Below are 25,032 nucleotides of genomic sequence, written 5' to 3'. Positions count from 1 at the left end.
CTTAGTTGATAAAGTTAAATTAGGGGTGAAGTTCTACTGTATCAAACTCATTCATGGATCTGGAAGGCGGATCTGGCCTCATATTTTATAAGTTCATGATTTCTCACTTAGTCAAATTTTGATGAGATCATATCATTTTGGTAACATCCATAAGTGAATTTGTCATGTTTTATTTAAGCAAGTGTAATCTTGACTCTTGTAATAAAATTAACGAGATAACAGGCCTTTTGAAACTACAGCTTGTTCCTGCCCAGCTGTTTCTTTGATAATTTTTCTGTTCCTCTTTGCATTGTTTAATATTGCACCTTTATGTAGAAGAATCAACAGTCTTAGTAAATAATGGTTATTAAGATCAAAAAGAACCTCTATTTTGATATAGTTTTTTAAGCCATTGTAATAAAAGAAATGAGATATAGCATAGTTTGTTTATTCTCATTTTTGATAAAATTATCTTAAAGAGAGTAGTATTGTCAGTACTGGTTATTGTTAGACGTGATGCTGTAAAAAGTGAGAAGTAGCTCATGTTCTAGAGAAGCATATAATCCTGGATTCAGAGTTAATGTAAGTTGCTTAAAGGGGAAATCCCTCCCCTTTGGAGTCACTAAGAGTTTCTGTAAGGCTGGGGTTTTGCCCCAATGTGCAAGATTAGTTGTTAGGTTGTAATTCTGTGGTGTTTGGTTCTGTCCTGAGAGGGAGCTTGAGTTCAGAAACTTAAATGTATGTTCTTGCAAGCATTTTAATTGCTAAGGCATCGCATGAAGACAAATTGCTGGACACTTTCTACCGAACCTATATACAACTAGGATCTTAAAGTAGTAAGCCATTTAATCTACATAGAGAGGGATCTGAAGCAATACATCTCCTGCCATATCTGCATGTGGATCATAATGGATAAAGAAAGAAGCAGTTGCTGAAAGGTAAGATCATTTTTCAAGACTGAGCAGGGAAAGTGTGTCAGAAATGGAGAGTCCTGAAAGGGCAAGTCGAGGCTTTTTGATTGACAACTACTCCCATGTGTTCATTACATTCAAAAGCTGATTTTTAACAGCAGATCGTTGATTGAAAAATTCCAAAATTTCTAGTAACTTATTGTGTTTTAGAAGAACTGCAGAACTTTTTTATCTTGATGATGATGTGTAATACAAAGAGATTAGAAATTTGAAGTTATATTCTCAATTTGCTCTTGATTTGCTCTGGATTTTTTTTTCCTCAGTACGGTCCATGATTGTAAGCATTTTTTCTGACATGTGAAGTTTAGCCTCACAATAATAGTATATACTAGCTTATGTAGCCTCGTAGTTACTGTAGGTACTACCTTAGTGATGAATCTTGCAATCAATGTGAAACAGAGAGCAATACGAGAAGTGACAAGGGTGATAGATTTGTTTGTAAATGGTCTTCTACTCTGGTGAAGAAAGCAGTGGAAAGAAGAAATCAGAATGACAGGAAAATATGTGGGAAAAATCTTACTGAAGATAAGTGGAAATACTTGTTTCATATTAACATTTCTATTTCAAAGCTGTGGTATATATAACGATGTAAGAATGTCTTTGTGTAATATATACATGTAAGGTAATCAAACATATTGTTATTAAAAATCATGTCCTTATATTTATGTCTTTGTGTAATACATACAAGTAAGATAATCAAACATACTGTCATGTATGCAAATCATGTCCTTACATTTGTATATGTATATTAGAACTATAGCTTAAGGCCACTTAACCCTAGGAAGTGGCTTCAGAAAAGATGGTGGGTTTGACAGCTGTTCAACTTGATGTCACCTTTTTCAGTTTAAATAAGATTGCTAGTTCTCCAAATTGATTGTACTGTAAAAAAAAAAAGTGAGCAACTTCAAGCTGGGAACAGTGTTAATATACACATTCATGCAGAAGCAGAACTGTGGTCAGGACATGCATTTTTTGTGTTTGCATGTCACTGATCCCAGTGTTTTTTACACTTCTGATCCCAGATGTGTAAACTTTCCTTTTGCCCATAGAACAATGATGTACACTGCACTGTGTGCTCTCTACCTGTGATGTTTCTCACACTCCTTAAAAAGCAGTGAAACTCTTCTGCACCAACAGCTGTAGATCAGTTGACAGAACTGATGTATCTTTTTTTACCAGTTTTCAGTGCAGGTACTCCCTTAGTTGTCAATAAAAAAACTTTATATTAATTTAATGTATAAAGTAGTAATTTTAGTGAAGTAACTGAATTTCTCATCAAAGTCTAAGCTGATCTGAACCTTGATCAGTGAGGAAATAATTTCCCTCTCTAAATTATAAGGTTGGTCCTCAAAAAAGGATTAAAAATTACAGTGTGCTAAAGTGAATGGTATAGTAAAGATTCCAGTAGACAGAGCCTTATGTCTGATTTTTTTGTGTTTCCAGTCATCATCTTTTCTAGCAAGCACTAATACAATGTGTAAAAAATAATGGTTAGTCTAGTATCATCCATATTGATCCCTGCTCTTTCCTTCCCTTACATACAAGAGCTCAAGATGTAAATTTTCAAGACTGAGTAGCCAGTTACCACAGATTTCCCCTTTTCAGCATACTCAGGAGGCAGCCTCTATGTTTTCTGACTGCTATATATATAAAGCTAGGAAGACAGTGCACATTTCCATACCCTCTCTCTCTCTCTCTTTTCTTTCCTTTCCTTTTATCTTTGGATGCTTTTTTTGTTTTCCCAATAATTTGATTATTTTCTCATTAAAAGTGAAACAGAGATTATAATCTTGAAGCTAGCAATTTTCCATATCCGTGCCATTTGTCTACAAACCTTGCTGTCTCAGTCTAACAATGAAAGCTAAATTCATAGAGAAAAATTTTTTCTATTATTATTTTTTATTTTTTTATTTTCTCCACATAATTGGAAAAATAGCCAATTTAGAGGTGTTCCAGTCCTCTGATGTTCCATGCTGTTTCCTTGTATTCAAGCCTAATAGATAATTTTTTGACTTGCCTGATACTGATACTGGTGTATGACGACTGGAGGAAAATCCAAGGAAATGTTAGGCTTAAGTTACAAAATTAGTTGAATCTAAATGTTGTGAATGAAGCAACTAGATCTGTAAGGGTTACATCAGATTTTCCCATGAAGCAACTAGATCTGTAAGGGTTACATCAGATTTTCCCATGAACAATAGTCCTGCTGGAATAAAAGTTTCTATATGAAGTGCCAAGTTACATCACTTTATCAGACTGCCATTAGACTTTGTGTGATGAAACTCAGCATAAGTTAGTTGTATCAAAATTTGAGTTTCACCCCAATAAAGACTAGTGTTGAGACTTCATGAACTTTACTGTTGAGGATCAACTTTGTTTTAAAACTCTGCTGACAGAATAAAGCTCCAGGCAATCGAGAAAGTGGAATTCATTGTATTTAATTTTAGGAGGATGGTAAAGATCAGACTCAGAGGTTCCTCTGCTGTATTTCACTTTTCCATTATGGGTGATACTGGCGCAGGAGAAGAGCAAAGCTGTGGCAGGAGATGTTTAGGCTCACCATCCCTGCAACTGACGGTCAAGTCCTTCTAGTTCTTCTTCCAAAGAGATTTTCTTCCAAAGGAGGTCTCTTAAATTGGAAACAAACATTCAAGTTCTGGTTGAACAAGTAAATCTGTGTTTTTCTCTTTCTGTGCAAGTTTTCCTGTCCTGATTTATTTACACGCAGCACATTCCTTTTCTTCAAAAAGCTTGCATTTTAAGTAAGTTAACACTTATATGCAGTGATACATGTAGTGCAAGGTATGTATATTAGCATGCCTAGTGAGCAGAGGACCATTGGGATATAAAAATTTTTCAAGCACACTTGAAAAACCTTCTAAATAATGGAGTAGTATGAAGATACAGTTTCAAACACAGATTTAAAAAACTGGAGGGAGTTATCTCTAAGTTAATTTTGTTGGAATTTGTTTTACTACAATAAGTGAATATGGATAAGTGAAACCCTAAATAAAAGTGAAAATAGTTTGGGTTTGTTTTGTTTTGTTTTGTTTCAACTGCAAATAATATAAAAGTTACACACTTCCATCAGTTTACATCTTCCTTATATAATTTACTTCTATTTAAAAGCTTTAACTGTGAACATTTGTTTCTTGGCTATCCTCGTACAATACTACTGTGAAAATCTGATTTGCAACAAATAGTACTATTTTAAGGACAAGATCTGCAGATTCTGAATGTAGTGAGGCAATTCCATTTACTTACATTCCAGTGATGAACTGAATCAGTTAGGAAGGCAATGGAGAGAGATACAAAGCAGATATATTTGATAAGATTTTAGAGCAGGTTTAAACTTGCTTTAGTGAGTTTATATCTATGTAATCTGGAATAATTGTAATGTGAAAAGAATGTTCTAAATTTTCTCTGTTGTCTTTTGTGCTTTTTTTTGTTTGTTTTGTTTACTTTTGCTGCTTTCTGTGTATTCTTTTCCTGTTTACCCTGTATTTACTGATGTCTGAACTTTTTAACTGATTTCTATTTTGAGATTGAACTGTCTTTACTGCATGTAGATCATAGGCATATTCGAGCAAAATGTGCTTTCCCATAGTTCTCTTTAGCAGATTTTTTCTGTGCCCTCTTATACCATCAGCCTCCAGTTTCCTTTTATTTCAACTTTAGTTTGAAAAGTTATTTTAGTCTTTATCCTAATACTCTTACCTTCTTCACTTTTCCTTTGTCTTCCTCATTCATGCAGGTTTTCTGTGTAAACAGCGTTCATGACCTTATTCACCTTGGTTTATTCTTTTTATGAGCAGGAATTGAACCAAAAGGAATGGGTTGGTTTTTTTTTTCTTAGCTCTTTTTCCCTTGTCCTATTCTTTCTTTGAAGTTCAGGCTCCATTAATCTCTTGGACCATGATCTTCAAGCCTCAGTGTTGATCTTTGCACTTAAAAGAAGGAACTGTTGAGAGGCAACAACAGTAAATGACTGACGTGTGGTTTTTTATGCCAGATAGTAATAGTAATGACTAAATCACTTACTTTTGTTGAGGATGGACAGTAGAAACTATATTATATATTGTATTAAGATACAACTTCACATTTCAAAGTGATATTGATTAACCAAAACTAATTTTATTTAATTCTAATGTAACATTTCGCAATACATATTTTCCGACATTCTGAGACTGAAAAATAGAAGAGAGTATAAGTTTGGGGAATTTTTTCATCCACTATTGGTTTTAAAAAACCCAACCATAATCAAAACTATTGATTTGTTAGTCTGTGGTCTAATTAATCTCATTTTTCTTATTCATGTACCTCACTTCTGTTCAGCTAGCTTTTCTGTTTAGTCACTCATATTTTAGGCTTAGACTGTCATGTTTTAATGAAAATTAGATGGAACCTTGAGGAATTTATTAGTGTACAGTAGCTAAGAAATATTTCAGTGTTTTTTAGCAGAGGAAACGTGGTGACTGGAAAATGTAGACTAAATCTTCCTCCCTAAGATCATCGCTGTGCACCTTAATATTCAGGAAAAGCTAACATTAGTGTCAGTGTTAATATACAGGGTTTTTTTTTTCTGAAAATTGACTCCATTTCCTCTGTCTTAAATCCCCTTTCTGTGAGACATTTGTGGATAGGCATGTCCTAGAAGATACATTACTAGGAGGTTGGCAGTGCAAATACAGAAGAGATAATCGGGATCATGGCTTAGGTTTTCAAAACAAAACTGAAATACTAATTGGTGTCATCTGCTTTATTTTGCAAATAAGTGGTTATTTTTCTGTTTGCAGATACCCACACTTCATGTGTAAGGTATACCTCTGTGTTATTAATTTTATTTCGCAATATTTGTTTTGAGTCCTGGCTGGGCAATTGTTTTGAGTGGTTCATCCTGACTTCAGGGTTAGTTACATACACACCTGCATAGTTGCATTCTAATTATATGTCAAGATATCCAAAGCAGTATTTTTCTCTTGAAAGAAGCAGTAACTGAGCTTTGGATTTTGATGTTTAATTTATTTATTCCAGTTTTGACATTAGCTGCTTTTGATATTACTGCTTTATTCCCAAAGGATCCTTTAAGAAAATATATCTCCAGTGATGTCGAATAATCATTCATTTACCTGAAGTTCAAGAAGAATTTTTATTTAGCAAAGAAAAGGTAGTAAAATAAATCTTAGACTTAGCTCAGGGTCTTTGTCTGAGGTCCCAGGTGGACTTGTTATTTGTCTGACTTTCAGAATAAATGCTATAGAAATTCTGCTTTGTTTGAGAGTGTAAATCTGAAACTCGTATTCCTCTGGGTATTTTTTTTTTTCATTTGATGTTAAAAATCCCCTCTTCATTGTATTATTCTTCATACATATTGATTGACTAGTGGCAGAGGATGTACAGTCCTCCATTGACAGAGTCTCAGAGGTAAAGAAATAATTTGTTTTGATTACCTCTCTTTTCAACAACTGTTTTTCTCTCCACTGTAATTCTATAAAGCTGAACCTGTAGGACTAACTATGTGTAAATGAACAAATGATATTTTCTCAGGAACGAATTGTATGTTTATGGTAGTACATAGTTATGGTAGAGCCAAGGCACTCTTCCTTGTATTTTTGTATTGTCCTAGAGGAACTCAGATATCTGATAATGTTTGGTATTTTACATTTTCTCAGTGTCAGTTCAGAACAGAAAAAATTACATCAGACCATATAAAAACACTCTGACTTTTGCCCTTTTTTAGCTCTAGTCAGTTTCCTTTTGCATGTTTAGTTTTATTTCACAAACTTGCATTTATTTCATTTGACTTGGCATGATACCGTTTGCTATTTCTTCGAGAGAGGATTTGTCTTTCTTGTCTCTTTTGGCATAAATACGATATGGAAACAGGTGCAGAAAATAAAAGGAGAATAATCTGTCTGTGGCATGAAAGATAAAGAGTACGAGGCAAGAAAAAACTGAAATCTGTTTAATAAAAAAAAAAAAAAGAAACAAATCCAGTAATTAGGAGCACTGGGATCTTTAGAGTCTACTGAAGACATCTGTCTTCAGTAGTTTTAACAGAAAACTACACATACAATAAAACCTTGTTTGGAATACATTGCTTTAAATGGAGAAAGCAAATGGAAAAATAAATATAATTTTTTATATTTATGATTTTCCAATTTGTTGTGACTTCTGTTGATGAGTATCTTACCCCTTAAAGTTTCTGAGCCAAGTTCAACCTTTTGTTAGGAAAAAAAAAAGGGATCTCCAGAGATCTGTGGACGATATATAGAGACATATAGAGATATATGCATATATATAATATTCAGGTTAAATTTGGTCTTCTGTTGAAGAAATTAAATGCTGAGTGTTTAGGCAGCCCACTAGTATTTCACGTCAGACTGAAAATGGATGTAATTCCAAGGGATGAAATTACTGTAGAAACCCTAGCTTAAAAGCAGATATGATTACTCACTTATATAAATGGTAGAAAAGTTAATTTCACTTTTACTTTAAGTAAAAAATATGTCTCTGCACTTTACTAGGATGCTAATCATCTCATATGTGGCAGGAGATTCAGTGGATTCAGCTTCTGAAACCACTTAGCTATTATGTTGCATAAATCTAGGGTGATAACACAGTTCTGCAATTTATATTTCAAAAGTCACTTTTGAAATCATCCTGATACAATTACTGTAGATGACTTTCCAGTCAGGAATGGGTCATTTAATAAATTTTTATTGACATATGGAAGCCCCAGTCATTGAACCCAGCTCATCTCAGCATTAGATCTAATGGAGATAATACCAGTCACCGTTGTTTGAACTTGCTGTCTTCTCTGAGCTCCCTGAGCTCCCTTGTAGTTTTTCACTGCACTGGAGTTACTGTAGCCAGCTCTCTCTAGGTAAATCAGGTAAGGTCACCCCAAAGCACAGCATAATTTTTATCCTCTAGTTCTTTCATTAATCATAACTAAAAATTACCTCAACTCTGAAGTTAAACATGATTGTGTCAAATTAGTACCATTCACAATTCCCTTTAGTTCCTGGATTTGCACACTGTTTTTTGTAGTTAGCTATTCAAATTGAGTTTTGTCTAAAGCATACAAGTAACAAATTAAAATTTTCTGAATATGCTACTTGAGTGGTAATGGCCAAAGGATGTTAGGATCTTAGTTTTATACAGCTCCTAAAAGTGGCAACTCTACTAGTCTGGCTTCTGAATTTATTTTATGCAGTACAATGCAGAACAGAACAGTGTGGGAACATCTTGCACTGAATCACTCATTACCCAGGTGATCTTTGGAACTTTTTTATTCTATGTATAGGTCTCATCTGTATCCAATTAGTTTATGACCCATCTCTTGGAATCGTGGCACAAAATGTTATTACTGCAACATTAGTACAGTACAGCATAAATTATATGAAACTGCTGTACTCAGTGGTTGATATCAAAAGGAAACAAAGCCAGTTTCGAGTATAATTTCAAGGGTTTGAGTCACCTTTGATTAGCAGCCAATAGATGTAAAATAATACAGGGTCTTTCTGAGGTACTTATTGGTTATATATTAGGACATATAATATCATGTGCTAATATATAAATATATATATATGTACAATTACATAGACATATATTAGCCTATCTAACCAGGGAAAGCTATATTTTTAACAGATCTCTGTAAACAGTGCTCTGGATCACGCAAGGAGATACACTGGAGAGAGCTGAATGGGTCCAGTGTTTCAAGGAAGAAACATGCATGAGGTTCGAGACTTTAGACTCAATGATCTTAAAGGCATTTTCCAGCCTAAGTGATTCTAAGATTCTATGATTTTTATCTGTGACCTGACTAGGCTAATAAGTCTTATGCTTATCTGATTGGAAGTTTAAACATTTCTTGTATAGTAGTAATACAGATGAGAAAAATTGTTAGAACAGATGCAGTCTGCACAAAGAACTATGCAAATCAAGAAGTCCTCTGAAATAAAAAATTTACTACAAATTTTCCGCTGACTGAAATGACGAAAAATGGTGCTGAAACAATGTAGAAATACCATTTGAGAAGCAAACTGCATTTATAACCATAATTGCAGAGAAGTGTAATTTATGGCTTATGAAAATGCTGACACCCTCTAATTTCTGCTTTAACCTTTATAAAATTTTAACATAACTAAATCATTAAATGGATAGAAATCAGTTTACCCAGCTGTCATTGCAGCTTAGTATTAAACCTACTTAGGAAATGCAATGTTTATTTTGATGCTGGTACACTAACACCAGTTTTGTGATCTGTTTTCACCCAAGATGAGGATCATGAAGACTAAGAAAAGTGCTAACCACTTGTAAAATAAGTTTGTAGTCTTTCACTGTAAAAATTAATAATGAAAGTGATAATATTAAATAGGAAAAAAATTATTTAGTGGAATAGCTTGTGGATTGTTGATTGCTAAATAAATAGCATATATAAATACGTACAAATTTGTGTCATCTATAGTTGAAAAGAGAATAATCTTGCTTTGTAGAACAAAGTAAATTGGGGTAAAGGCTGGTACTGCACCAGCTCATATTCATGTATTGTGTGAGACTTTCTTAGCCCATGAAAGGCAAATAATTGTAATTGATTAATTAGTTAATTGTACTAATCCTTCTTAAAAAAACCGACTCATTAATAAGTAAACAATGTATACTTTGCAGTATTTCAAAAGTCACTAGAGTGACTAGTAACCTGGGGAGACCTTAACTTTTTTGGACCGAGTTAAAAGTGCCTTAAATGGATCTTACTGTTCAGAATTACCTGTTTAGTAAACACACCTGAATACACATGGTCATGGCTGCATGTACAGGAAGAAGAGGGCTTCTTGTAAGGCTGCTGATCTGAAACTGATCCGTGAAGTACAATCAGGAGTTATATGAAATAATTTTGAATTATTTTATCAGTGTTTTAACTGCTTACTGGTGAAAGTTATAAGCAGATTCCCAAAGCACTTTTTAAAGTTTAGATCAGATATTGTGGCTCTTAACCCAGTAAGCCTTATTTAGTGAATCAGCATTTGAAAGTAGCCAACACTGGTAGAGAAATGCCTTTGAGGCTCATAAACTTAATGACATCTGCCTGGCAACTAATTCCAAAGTAAGTCTGAACACAGGAATACAAAATTACTCTTAGTTTTAGGAGCAAAGTTCAAACAGAATTTTTGAAGCATTTCAGGACATGGATTGGACCAGTTTGCACTTGCATGCAAGCTGCTTATTTTTTTACATCTTCAGCAATGCTCAGTATTCATCATTATGCCCCTTATTTAATGTATATTAAACTTAAAAATTATGCTTTTAAAGTGATAGATCACAGAATTATGATCTCCTGAGTGATTCTGTCCTATAAAATACTGAATCATGAATAAGATAAACAGTACTAGAAGGTCTACTGTATTTATTAATTCTTGTAATATCATTAGAGGTGTGAAAAATTCTATTTTGAGTCACTCTTGTTGTACATTCATTTTTTTCTTGAATGGAATAATTCTAAATTTACATTTTTATGTAATTTTAGAAACAGAATGCTTGAATCTGTGGTCTCAGCCTATTCTGCAAGAATATTAATATAATTAGAAGGAAAAGAAAAAGCATACCTGATTGTAGCCTAACAATATTTGGCATTTTCAGGATAAAGACCAAGATGTATTTCTTTGCTTTCCATTTGAGTATATCCATTGTCTGAAAAACTTATATACTTCATAGTACATGTAGTCTTACAGAATTATTTGAAATTTCATCTTATGAAAATATCAAGGCAAAACTATTTACTGAACAACACACAGGTTAATACAAGCTTTCTGTGCTAAAACCAATTTACAAAACACATAACTTGTTCTTTTGTCAGAGAAATAAAAGTAAGAGCTGTGTTCTGGCTGTCAACAAATCTGTCTGCAGTGTTTAATTAATTAATAATATACTGATACCTTGCCTCCTGACATTAACAAAGCCATTCCTATTTTTAAATGCTGGGTTTGGTGCATTATTGCACTAGTTATGAGCAGAAATATGTGCACTTAAGTGGTTAGCAGTAACTCCAGCTCAGTGCTGATTTAAAAACTGGAGACAAAGGAAAAAAAGGCAGTAATATATGCCCTTTTTCCCTCAGAAAAAAAAAGCCAGAAGCTATTCATTATCATGTTCTTTAAATGTCGTTTACTTCATTGATGTCAACTGTTTTGCTTTGTCGTTATCTCGTTCCTGTTTACATATCAAACAGTGCTGAGAGCAAGGCAGCTTTTCCTCACTAAGCAGAATGCGTTGTCCTCTCATATTCACATGAGATATCTAAGAATACTAAAATGTTTGTTATAATTTCTTATTCTGTGAGTTTATAAATAGAGTAGAGATTAGTGGAATTTATTTTTCAAAGGTAATGTTTTGGTTTTATACATTCAATACCCTTCATCCCAGCAGTTTTGAAAACATATGTAGAGCTATGAAGTCATTACTTTTCAGTCTGGCAAAACAGTCCTTAAGTCCAATGTTTAGCTATACCTAAATTGTGTCAGGATTTAGCAAGTAGTCACAGGAATAGCTAACCTTTTAGAAAACCTTTATGTATTTCAGAAGAAGACCTTACAAATATTTAATGTGAGTACTGTAAACTGACCTAGTTGTAAGAAAAGTGGTTTTTAAATAGTCATGCTTTGTCTGTAACTAACACATATCTGAGATACTCTGATTTCCACCAGAACTTAAAGTAAAAATTAACTGATCTGGTAATGTTGGATTTTTAGTGACAACCATTGTGCTTAATCAGAACTACAACCCTGAACTGACTGGGAAGGAGGGATGCAAACTGCAAAGGAAAAAGCCACACACTTTCACATGATTGTGCAAGTACATGGTTCATTGGGCAGCACTAATAAGGGGAAGGAAGGGATTTAGCTTGTTAATCCATGCTTCTTAATACAATGTCACATTAAATGGCACCCACAACATACATATCGATTGTGGTAAAGCTGGAGCCTGATTATGAAATACTGCTTCATCCTCCTATGATGTTGGCTCTTTTGAGAATTTTCTAGCAACAAAGCATCAACTCATGAAGATTTTCTAATAATTTTTTGTTTTAGACTTTATATAAGGACAGGTAGAGGCAAAAGGTAAGCCTGTGAGGCTCACTGTGAAGTGTATCAGAGACACCTCAGATGCTGCCAAGGAAAAAGTCCATAGCTGTGTTGGGGCTTCATCTGAGCTAAGTAGCTTCACTTACCATGTTTTCTATACTACATCTGGTTCATACAGTTATAGTTCAGGAATCTTTGTGTGTCTTTGGAATCTGCAGTGCATGTTGTAGAAGCAAATGTACGATAAGGTCATATGCCTAGAAGTTGTGTAGGCAATGCTTGCAACAGCTTGAAATCTAGGCTTTCCAGTACTACTTATTTCCTTCAGTCTCACACACTGTATCTGCCTTTCTTTCTTTCTTAGTAAACCAGAGCTCAACATAGTGTTAACCTATAACTTTCAGTTGTACTTCATATTGATGTTTCTTACTGTACTAAGATTCAACTGAAATCAGTGGGATGAAGCATTGGTTTGAAGTTAGTTACACATAAATATTTGGCTGAATTAGGACAATAACAGTGGTGAAATAAATCATTATTCAGCTTCACAGTACATGTAAACCTCACAAGAAAAAAAGAAAAAAAGTCTTCTTTCTTGTTGCAGTGGTCTGAAATCACTAAATATGATGCCATGTTGGGCATGGTCTGTGTCTGTTTTTAGAACAATTGATGCGGCGTTTTATAGAAGCTAGCACTGAGAGGATACTTGTGTGTGCTTTTTAATGACACTTTTTAATGTCAAGCTGTAATAAAAGCCTTTACAATATTAGAAATGTATGAATACTTCCAATAGGCATATTCAGTCTAACTGATATGCTCTAGGTTATGGTCACATACCAGTTGCCTATAAAGCTGACACACTGAGCAATTCGTACAAAGCAAGAGACAAGTCAGTCCTGTTTCCTGTCTATCATCATGATTAGAAAGACACTCTCACACTCTATGTAATTGGAGATGTATGCAGAAAATCATATCCAGGAGGAAGATGATGTTTTGAAATAGCCTGGTTTCATTTCTTTCTTCTAAATTTCTTTAACTAGACAGCACATAATACTTTGGAGAACCTGCATGATAATAATAAAAAAAAAAAAGACGTATTTTTTCTTCTTTAAGTGAAAACAAAAACATTCTTGTTTGGATAAATGAATTTGAAGTATCAGAATCTCAGTTTAATAGCTATTTTGAATTAGTAAATGAATATAAAGAGTTTTATCTCTATGTCATTTTTACAAAAGAAAAAATGGATTTATAGACAGAGTCCAGAATTTCTGATTCATAACATGAATCAGTGGCTTGCATTGCCTAACTACGTATTGAATTACAGTCCTGTATTTAGTGATTAGTTTATCTTAAATATTAATTCTTTGCTTCTTCCATGTAAATTCTTTACCCTCTAATCTTGAATTCCTTTTAGCAAAATAAATGTACTAGATCCTATGGCCAGTCGTGCTAGAATAGGAGTTGATATTATTCTGTTTCTCTCAGGGTTAGTTAAGAGTTATCCTACTAGTAGCAGAGAAATGAGATGTGGACAAGTGGATCAGCAGAAGAAAGCACAACATAAATGTTGTAATTCCTCAGAGGAACCAGTTGACCAGGTATCTCAAAAAGAGAACAGATTATGACATTCAGCTCTTCTCATGCATTTGGGTATTTGTTTTTTTTTCTTTCACCAATTAAAGAAGTATAAACAGAGAAAAATTATATTTTCCTTTGCCCTTGGTTTGAAAGGGGCCTCCAGAAATCTGGTCCAAGTCTTTGTATCAAGACAAAATCTACTGTGAAGATAGACAGTTCTTTGAAAATCTATTACAACAGCTGCACAGAAGAAACAGAAAACTCAACTGGTTTGTAAGCTAATGACAGGGCAGTTTTATCTGTCTTCACGTTCATGTTCCCAGTTCTTATCAGGAAGATAATTCTATCATTCCTAAATTTTTAAAGTTGTGATTTTCTGCATTGGGATGATATTTGGAATAAGCAAAGTTTCTGTTGTGACTTTCAGCCCTTCCCTTTTTTCACTTCATACAGTATAAGAACTAAAATCTAACTAATGTAAGCTTGAGATCATTTAGTGTACACTTTTACCTCAAAGCCAGTAGAATAAAAATTTTACCTCTCTGAGTGATTATGTGCAAGAAAGGATTATTTTTCAGTCATCCCGGTAAACTTAATAATAAATAGTTTCATGTACAAACCATTTATTGTCTAGATACAAAATCAAGCTAAGTTGAATTAGCTTGGAGATGTTGGTAGTGATCACAGCATGTATCTTGACAATAATTTTGATACAGCTTGCCTGGGATGTCTTCATCAATTTCAGAAGTTTGGCTCTGTGCCCCAGCTCTTCCTAAAACAACTGCTGAACATTTCCTGACTTACCAATAATACTAATTCCCCAGGTATTTTGAAGGTATTAAAAAAAAATTCTAAAAAGTTTTCTTTGGTGTCTAGGTCATAGAAGGTGATCAAAGTGTCTGGAAATTTCCTGTTGGTGATTTTGTAAACTGTTTGTATCAGTTTTTCTTAATTTCTCTGAAATTTTAGTTTTCTAAAATTTAAAAAATGACTATTTAGAAGTTCGTGAAGTTTAGAAGAAGTTGAGAAGACATTTTTGTTAAAGTTGTACGATATCCATCAACAGTCTATATACAATTAATCCATCCTTAGTATGCATATACTTTATAGTATAAACATCTAATGAATGTGCATATCTTCAAAGCAATTTTGCTTATTTCCTTAGTGCAAAAATAGTTTGGAAAATGAGTGGGTCTCATGAAACGTTGTAGAAGAATTTAATTGCTTTTAGGCTGGGGAAACTGATTCTAAATTCAAGTGCACCTTAGAAAATGTCCAACTGCATCCAGGTAACACCTGAAAAGCGAACTTAAGCAATATAAAGAGTTAAGCACAAAATGTAGAAGCAAGCTTTAGCAAGGCACATAGAATTCAGCATTATGAAAGCGGAGACAATAAATTCACTGAGGTACAGGTCGCGCTGACACAGGAGAACATAAACATGAACAAAAAATGCTAGTACACACAAAAAGAGACATATGGGGAGGAAACCAAAGAGATAAAGAGAGGGACATGCCAAGAAATTAGGTATTGGTGCCAAATACCGAAACTCTCTGCCAAATTCATAAGGAAGCTACCCAAATTAGGGAAGGTTCAAAAGTTTAGGAGGATGATGATGAAAAGGACACGAGGTTCATGATGAAGGAAGACCGGAACTCCCACCGAAGTTCTCCCCAAATTAAGGACCACGCCTCTAACTCCGCCTCAACTCCACCTGTTATGAATATTAAAAATAGATGTTGCAATGTAATGAATATTCATAATATATGATGTAATTGCTTGGCAAAACGTGTATAAAAGTAGGATTGTGTGTTTCTCGAGTTGGAGCAGTTTGTCCAGGGCGACCTGGCTGCTCCCCGGCCGTGAAATAAATACCTCCTGCTTATAGACTGAAATTCTGTCTCTGAGCAGTTTCTCCGCGCCTTGTTTTGGGGCATAAAATTGGCATCAATTTGGCGACCGCGGCAGGACGGGGGGGTCTTCCTGAGCCAGGACCCAAGGGGCCGGGACGCTCTCAGGGCCCCCCGACTGAATTTTTGTCGGCAGAGTCTCCCAGACCCCTTGGATCTGCGCAACGGTGGACAAGAACCTCCTGCTTCAAATTAAGAGGTATTTATGTTTTGAACTGCAGTTTATAAAAGAAAGTAATTAAGTTGGTGGGGATAGGACGCTATCGCCCAAAAGGGAGCTGGGGGACGCCTCAGCATTAGCCCTAAAGCTGGGTTAGAGTCCCAGGTATTGAAAGTTGCAGGTTAGAGTCCTGCCAAGAAAGGGTTAGAGTCCCTAAACGGGTTAGAGTCCCGGCACTGCAGTGTAAACAAGAGAGCAGGTTAGAGTCCTGCCAAGAAAGGGTTAGAGTCCCTAAACGGGTTAGAGTCCCGGCACTGCAGTGTAAAATTGTCTTTGTAATGTTGTGTTCACCCTTTATGTTTCTGTGTCTTGTTTGCAAATGTTCTTGCTCTAATTTACCCTGATCATTCTTTGTTTGTTTGTTTGTTTTGTGTATGATATTGTCTGGTAATGCATTGGAAACTGTGCTCGATTCAGAAAATTAACCATTTTTAATTCTTCCGAGGCTGTTTGAGAGTTTCAAGGAGCTTTAGGACCCAGAAAGCTCCTTGTACTAGCAAAGAATTCTTGGAATGCGGTTTCTCTTGCTAAATGTTCTGGTTTTTGTCAACGAGTAAAACGAAACTAAAATAAGCTGTTTCATTGCTTGCAGCAGTTTGTTTGTCTGTTGTAAAAAAAATTAGATGTTGTGTTTTTCATATATGGTATAGTTCTTAAGACGTCTTTTTAACTCTATATGGGAAATGATTGCAATCTCAGTTCTATAAAAGTGAATAAGCTCTTGCCGGCACGTATAAATCCTAGGATTAAAATCTGTCCTTTCTGTTATTGTTCACTGTATGTTAGAGCTTTGTGTAACAATTGTGGTAAATATATTCTGGGTCCAAGAGGAACACAAGAAATAGCGCTCAATCGTACCCTTACCTTCTACTGTATACGCTGTTGGTCAAATCAAGATTTGGCAGAAACTAAGTGGGTGAGATTTTATTGTTGCCACACTCATAGACAGGTATTTGTAACATCTTGGTTGCATTTTCTGTAAGAAGTGTGTTTTATAGTTTGCAGCAACATCCTGTGAGTTTGTGGTAACATAAATCGGACAGCCGACAGCAAAGCCATATCTCTCGGTCTGCGGCGCCATCTCGCGACCTTGCTCGGTAACGCAGATTGCTCAGATAGAAACCAGAAGGTAGGAAAGTTCTCCTATATCAAGTGTGCAAGTGTGAATGTGAGTGTGATTGAGACGCGGCTCTGCTGCGGGGCGAGTGGGAGTCCCGCTCTGCGGTTCCTGTTCTCCGCGAGGAGCCAGGCCAGAAACGGACGAAGTGATTGGAGATTGCGTACATGAAGTATTGGGGCAGAATCAGAAATACTCTAAGACGGTGGAATAGGATAAGGAAAGTATTGCGATTTAAAGTAGAATTTACTGACATACCGAAAGCTACACAGTGTGAACACATTGGTGGAAGCCTAGCCCGATTGGACATAGAAGCACGAATTCAGAGACAAGAATTGCTTGACATAATAGAATATCACGTAAAGGAATTCATAAGAAAAATAGAAAAGGAGAGTGGGAGGTTGGGATACGATCCACTAGTATTAGAAGAGTTTCTTGATTGGACACCCGTTTGGGAACACGATCCCCAGATTAGTTGGTATATTACTGACGCACAGATAGTAGAAAAATCTGGAAGAGCACCCTATAAGTTTGTCTGGTGAGCCCCTACCTCTCACAAAACCTTATCCATTACTACATCACCAGGCCCTACGATAATAATGGGAAGCCAGCAAAGTAAGGACATAAATATGAAAACCCCCCTGGGGTGTATCCTAAAGCATTGGAGAGATCTAGGGGGAGCCCCAGGAGGAAACATAAGCAAGAAAACACTCTTAAAGTACTGCACGCAATGGTGGCCTCTGTATAAACTAGATGATGATGAGAAATGGCCACCTGAAGGGACAACAAATTACAACACTATTTTACAGCTTATGTTGTTCCTCCGTCGACTGGGCAAGTGGGATGAAGTGATGTATTGCGACATGTTTTTCACGCTCAGGAATAAGCCTGAGTGGCAGAGAGAATGCGGAGTAAATGTTGCACCGCAGGACCCCTTGGTTTTAGCTTTGGAAAAGGATAAGAAAAATTTGAAGCCAAAGGGACGTTGTTGTGATGCTTGTAGTATCGGACAACAGTGTCTTAAATTAAAAAGAAGGGACAGTGAAGAAGAAAGTAGAATAAGTTTATGGGAGTACCAACCATATGCTCCAGGATACGGGATACCACGACCAAAGCGGAGAGAAGGTGAAGGAGACACTAGCCTATTAGGAGATATTTCGCTAGAGCTAGGAAGATCCAGGACCGGAGCTAGTCCTCAAAAATCAAAAGACAGTTGGGAAGAAAGTAGCCCATCAAAATCGGAGAGCCCCCAAGGAGAAAGCAGCTCGCAGGGACTGAGTAGTCCACAGGGGTCAGAAAGTTACAGAGAAGAAAGTTACAGAGAGGAAGAGGTCGATAAGGAAAAAAGTAGCCTGATGAGACCGGAGGGTCACGGGGAAGAGAGTAGTCCGCCTAAACCAAAAGACGACAGGAATAGAGATACCAGTACACCGAGAAAAGAAGACAGTGTCTACAGAGTGGAAACTAGTACACCAAGAGATGCTAGTCATGAGAATGAAAGTAGCCCACCAAGACTAAGAGGTAACGAAAAAGAGGGCGATTCCCCCAAGGGAGGATGTAGTGGTATTATTATTCAAGGGGAAAAGGAAGACAACACCCAAAGGTTAAACATAGTGATTCAAATAGATGATAAGAGAGATACCAGAGGGACAGAAGAAGGGGAAGAGAGCAGCCCCGGGCAGGCTGAGCGCCGACAGCGTCTCCTCCAAACCCAGAAAGAGAGGCGGCTAGACTGTGTGAACCATGCCAGAAGGTTGGGAGAAGATGACTGGGCAGGAACAGGAAGTGAGGACGAAGAACCGAAACGAGGGAAAAGAAAAGAAAAGAGAAAGAATAGAACAGACACTAGAACCCAAGAAGAAGACGACCCTGGAGAAGGAACTAGCCACCCACACTACACCAGGTCTATAGCTCGAAAGGAAGCAAAAGAAAGAATCGAGAGAAGTTATACAGTAGCTCCCCTTCGACAGATAATGCCCATTGCAGGAGACCGGGGGCGGGTAAAGGTACCATTCACAGCAAGTGATTTGAATAGTTGGAGAGAAGAAGCCCGGAATTTTAGGAAGAACCCAGAGGGGGTGGCTAAGAGGTTCGAGTTGATTGCAAAGAACCTAGATATCGACTGGAGTGATATAGAAGTAATGCTGTCAGAATTAACAGAAACGGAAAAAGAGCTGGTATTGAAAACAGGAAGAGATAGTGCCGCCGTATTGCCCGAAGAATTGGAAGTTGTATTCCCAAGTAAAAATCCAGAGTGGGATCCAAATAACCCCAATCATTATGAGCTGCTGGTGCAATATAGGAAGCTAATAGCATTAGGTCTGCGGAAAGCAATACCTAAAGCCATTAACTGGGCAGCTTTGTATGATGTTAGACAGGGAAAGGATGAAAGTCCCTCAGAATTTCTAGATAGACTTAGGACTGCCATGAGACAATACACACCCTTAGACCCAGCATCGGAAGAGGGGAGACAACAACTGCTAGGGCTAGTAATGGGGCAGTGCACTTCAGATATTAGAAAGAAACTACAAAAACTTAAACATCCAGCAAATAAAGATTTAGAGACATTGATGAATGAGGCCTGGGAAGTATACAACAACAGAGAAAAAGAAGAGAAAAAGAGGGAAGATAAAAGAGTTGCTCGGATCGTAGCAGTAGCAGTGGCAGCCCAAAATACAAAATTCCAAGACACAAGTGCCAGGGGTAGAGGTCGTGGTTACCCTATGAGAGGGAGGGGAGGATTCAGACCCCAACCCATCAGGGTAGGACCAGATCAATGTTCCAATTGCTTTCAGTTAGGCCATTGGAGGCGAGACTGTCCCCAGCTAAGAGAAAGGCTTGCAAACACTGCCATTGCACATCAGAGCAGTGACTGAGGGGGACCGGTGAGTCGTTCCCTAGCAGACCCACTGGTTAAAATGGAGCTAGGGGAAGGTGAAAAAGAATTAGATTTTTTGATTGATACAGGAGCAACATTTTCAGTTTTAAATCAAGAATTAGTACCAAAGAGTGATGAGTTTGTACAAGTTGTGGGAGCAACAGGCCAACCAGAAAAAGCTTACTTCCTAAAACCTATTAAATATAAAATTGGAAAGCAAATGGGGATCCATCAATTTCTATATTTACCAAATTCTCCAAAGCCTTTACTAGGAAGGGATTTACTGGAAAATTTGGGAGCTGTAATAAAATTCAACAAAGACAAACTCGAATTCCAGGTAAATGAAGAACAACTGATTGCAGCTTTAAGTCTGACAATCAGTTGCATAGAACCAAAACCTGAGAGTCGTAATATCGAGCGAATTATGAGCGAGGCATACCCATTGGTATGGGCCACTGATGTACCTGGGAAATCCAAACAAGCAACACCTATTGCTATTGAACTTATACCTGGAGCAAGACCAGTAGTAAGGAAGCAGTATCCCCTGAGATTAGAAGACAGGAAAGGGGTCGAACCCATAATTGAGAAATTTTTGGAATTAGGACTATTAGTGGAATGTGAATCAGATTATAACACACCGATCCTGCCAGTGAAGAAACCAAACGGAACTTATAGACTGGTTCAAGATTTAAGAGCTGTAAATGCAATAACTAAAACTCTACACCCAGTGGTGGCAAACCCTTATACCCTCTTGACTAAGCTAAAGGACAATTTAATTTGGTTCACAGTGTTAGATCTAAAAGATGCATTCTTTTGCCTTCCCTTAGCCCCAGAAAGCCAAAAGATTTTTGCCTTTGAATGGGAATCTGTGAGTAAAGGGAGAAAGACCCAATTAACCTGGACAGTGTTACCTCAAGGCTACAAAAACAGTCCAACAATCTTTGGGAATCAATTAGCCAAAGAATTGGAACAATGGGAAAGGCCACAGGGGGATGGTACTCTTCTGCAATACGTGGATGATCTGCTGATTGCAACTGAGTCAGAAGAAGAGTGTGTTAAATGGACTATTTCTTTGTTGAATTTCTTGGGACTAAGTGGATATCGAGTCTCTCAACAGAAAGCGCAACTGGTGCAAGAAAAGGTAGTATACCTGGGATATGAGATCTCCAGAGGACAACGATCCCTAGGAACAGCGAGGAAAGAAGCCATTTGCCAGATGCCCAGACCAGAAACGGTGAGAGATCTACGAGCCTTTCTGGGAATGACAGGTTGGTGTCGCTTATGGATCTACCAATATGGGGTACTCGCCAAGCCATTGTATGATTTATTAAAGGAAGCTAAGAGTATCCTAGTTTGGACTCCCGAAGCAGAGGGAGCTTTTAAGAGACTAAAACAAGAACTCATGAGAGCCCCGGCTTTGGGCCTCCCTGATGTAACAAAACCATTCTGGCTGTTCTCTCATGAACGGCAAGGGATGGCTTTAGGAGTCTTGGCGCAACAGTTGGGACCACACAAAAGAGCTGTGGCCTATTTCTCCAAACAGCTGGATGAAGTAAGCAAAGGATGGCCCAGCTGTTTGAAAGCGGTGGCCGCAGTGATCATAAATATAGAAGAGGCTAGAAAACTCACGATGGGCCAGAAAATGACTGTGTTAGTGTCCCACACTGTGTCTGCTGTACTAGAACAGAAAGGTGGCCATTGGTTGTCACCTTCCAGATTCCTAAAGTACCAAGCAATCCTAGCTGAATCAGATGACGTAACCATTCAAGTAACTAACATTGTGAATCCAGCCTCATTTCTAGAAGGAAGAATGTCAGCAGAACCAATAGAGCATGACTGCCTAGAAACCATCGAAGCAGTCTACTCCAGTCGCCCGGATCTCAAAGAAGAGCCATTTGAAGATGCAGACAACTGGTTCTCGGACGGCAGCAGCTTCGTGAAGCAAGGAGTAAGAGTGGCAGGCTATGCAGTAACCACAACGGAAGAGGTAATCGAATCAAATCCTTTACCTGCAGGGACCTCAGCCCAAAAGGCAGAATTAATAGCTCTTACCCGAGCCCTGGAATTGGCAGAAGGCATACGAATTAATATTTGGACAGACTCTAAGTATGCCTTCTCCGTCGTACATGCTCATGGAGCAATTTGGAAAGAAAGGGGACTGCTAACCGCCCAAGGGAAAACAGTCAAACACGCAGAAGAAATTCTACGATTGTTAGAAGCAGTCCAACTCCCAGCACAAGTGGCCATAATGCATTGCAAAGGACACCTAAAAGGTAACACTGTTCCAGAGATAGGAAATAGGAAAGCTGATGCAGAAGCTAAATTAGCTGCTGCAAGAACCAAGGAAGTGGTTATAACAGCTCTAATACCAGAAGAGCTAAATACCGACTTCCAACCAGATTATCAGGACTCAGATCATAGATGGATTCAAAAGAACAAGGGCAAATTATTAGACAATGGATGGGGTCAATTAGAAACAGGACAATTAATAATACCAGAGAAGTTAATGTGGCAATTTGTGAAAACAGAACATGAGAAAACACATTGGAGTTTAGACCCGCTTTACCAGTATTTGCAAACTAGAATAGCAGGGCCAAAATTATTCACTACTGTAAAACAAGTTACAACCCAATGCGAACGATGCCTGAAGAATAACCCAAATACAGGGACCAAGATACATCAGGGAGCAATAAATCGAGGTAAATTCCCAGGTGAAGTATGGCAGATTGATTTCTCTGAACTCCCAAGAAAAGGGGGGTATAGGTACCTATTGGTACTAACTGATACATTTTCTGGGTGGCCTGAAGCATTTCCCTGCAGAACAAACAAGGAGAGGGAGGTAACTAGAGTTTTGCTAAACGAAATTATACCACGATTTGGAATACCAAGGAGTATATCCTCAGACCGAGGTACACATTTCTGTGCAAAAGTTGTGAGAGCAATAAGCAAAGCATTGCAAATTAAATGGCAATTGCATACGCCCTACAGGCCACAAGCCAGTGGGCAAGTGGAAAAGATGAATCATCTTATTAAACAACAAATTGCTAAAATATGTCAAGAAACTAACTTACAATGGTATCAAGCTCTGCCTGTTGCTCTGATTAGATTGAGGGTCAAACCTCGATCGAAAGAAAAGTTGAGCCCGTTTGAAATTCTGTACGGTAGACCTTATGCTATGCAAGTTGTAAATAGTGATGCTGTAGACCAAATAGGCAATCAATATATATATGATTATGTAATTGCTGTTGGAAAACATTTTGATAAAAATGCTGCAGTAGTAATAGAACACCAGCCCAAGCAACCTGACTGTAAATTGCATCCATTTAACCCCGGTGATTGGGTGTATGTTAAGAATCTTTTAGGAAAACCCCTACAAGAAAAGTGGGAGGGACCTTTCCAAGTGCTGCTGACCACCTTCACCGCGGTTAGGATCAAGGAACGACCTACATGGATTCACTACTCTCGAGTCAAGAAAGCTCCAGAAGATAAGCAAGAAGACCTGGCATCATGAATCCGGCTCTTTCAACATTGATCATTGGACTTCTGATAAGTATAGTTTTATCTCAAAACTCTACCTCTGAAGGACCGTGGTCTAATGCTTACATAGAACTACCTTTCGAAGGTGATTTCCCGGAAATGGAGATTTATATTTTACATAACAAACAACCTTACACGCCAGACCCAGGCTATCTCATAGCACAAAAGGGAGACCAATTTCAAATAGGGTGTCGAGAAGTTGAGGGACTAATAGGAAAAACAGATAAACTAACACTGATGATTAAATTCTGGCCAGATGAATCTAAACAGGATTTAATCACTTATAGCCAAATAAAAAAAGGTCAGCCCATTGTTTGGACTCAACGGCCAGGACCAATCTCATGTCAGTGGGATAGTTTTGAAGGAGGCAGAGCACAATGTGAAATTCTATTCGAGTTAAATCATTCAGTGACATTCACCTGTAATAGGGAAGGAAACCCTCCAGGTGTTGACACCGTTAGAAAAAGAATTTCACTAGCTAAAGACCCATCTCGTGAAATCACTCCACAAGTAGAATGTAGAAGAATACATAATTTCACTTTGATAGGACCTCAAGTAATAAGACAGTCAAACGAGTTGAAGTTACTACTAAATCCTACATATTCTCTAAAGAAGGTACAGATGAACATTCAAACAGACATTACACACTTACAAGAAGATTGCCAGCCGTTCGTAAAGCAAAGTCTCAAAGGCTGGAATGCCTGGTTAGCGACTAGGTCACTTCACAAACGAACACAAAGAGATATAAGTGGATGGATTGGCACAGGGTTTGGTATAATGAACACCATAGACCAAGAGGTAATACTAAATAAGTTGAGTACCGTCACTTCCAATCTAGGTAAGCTTAAAGTACCTTTAAGCTCATCTATGCTAACTTTAGCAGAAACACAATCCTTAGTAGTTAAATTGATGGCTCTAATAGCTGACCACACCGCTGAAGATTTTGTCAAGATTGCTGATTACGCTGGAGATATTAGCAAAGAAGTTGCACTTGCTATCCAGTGCGTTCAAACACAACAATGGATACAGTCAGTAGCAGCGGGAATATTAAGAGAAGGAATGTCAGGCATACTGCCTCAAGAAATAAGAGAAACAATATTAAGAGATAGCTCCACTACACGATTTGAAATAGACCACCAGGCTTGGTGGCAATTAGTTAATTTTACCTATGATCCACAACAAGAACATGTTGAGGCCTATGTCCTCACCATCAGCGCTGCAGAAGAGAGAGCTATCTTCCCCATTCTAACATTAGGAACTATACATCAAGATGTCATTGTCAGACCTGTAGATCATAATGTCTGGGCAAACTATGACAACACTAAGAATAAGTGGCAATCAATTAGCACAGAAGCATGTATTCCTAAAGGACAATTAGGTTATATTTGCGAAAATGCCATAGTAGAAGCTGAAGACTTATGCTTAGATGCTGAAGACAGTATATGCACTTTTGAAATGCTTCCGCACAATAGAACCCGATCACAAGTATTCTATATAGGAAATGGATGCGCTTGTATTAGAACCCCTTGTGTTGATGTAGTAATAGATAATTGTCTTGAAGTGACTAATGATACTAACTTTTGTATATGTAACTTCACCAAAATTGTAGGTTGTGACTTTAGCTATACTGCACCCATAACCACACAGCAGTTAATCGAAGCTGAGTACACTTTGTATCATGAAGTACCCAAACTACAGATAGGCATGGATACTAAGCTTCTCAAAGAAATGCTTATGCATCCTGAAGTAAGAAAGTTA

At 37.3% G+C, this 25,032-nt stretch overlaps 2 protein-coding genes across 6 annotated transcripts in view; both read left to right on the top strand.

Moving 5' to 3' along the window:
• Positions 1-25,032, top strand: part of MYO16 (myosin XVI) — a 375,232-nt gene that overhangs the window by 212,057 nt on the left and 138,143 nt on the right. The gene's annotated exons all lie outside the window — the stretch shown is intronic.
• LOC135406877 (protein NYNRIN-like) lies at positions 19,778-23,248 on the top strand. The gene has a single exon (XM_064641412.1). The coding sequence runs from the start codon at positions 19,778-19,780 to the stop codon at positions 23,246-23,248; it is 3,471 nt and encodes a 1,156-aa protein (XP_064497482.1).

This window comes from Pseudopipra pipra, chromosome 2, assembly GCF_036250125.1.
Source record: "Pseudopipra pipra isolate bDixPip1 chromosome 2, bDixPip1.hap1, whole genome shotgun sequence".
NCBI lineage: Eukaryota > Metazoa > Chordata > Aves > Passeriformes > Pipridae > Pseudopipra > Pseudopipra pipra.
This window is presented reverse-complemented; position numbering and strand designations above follow the sequence as displayed.

Bases quoted from the DNA above. Each gene is read 5' to 3' on its own strand.
- LOC135406877 (XM_064641412.1), top strand. From the start codon at position 19,778: ATGGAGCTAGGGGAAGGTGAAAAAGAATTAGATTTTTTGATTGATACA.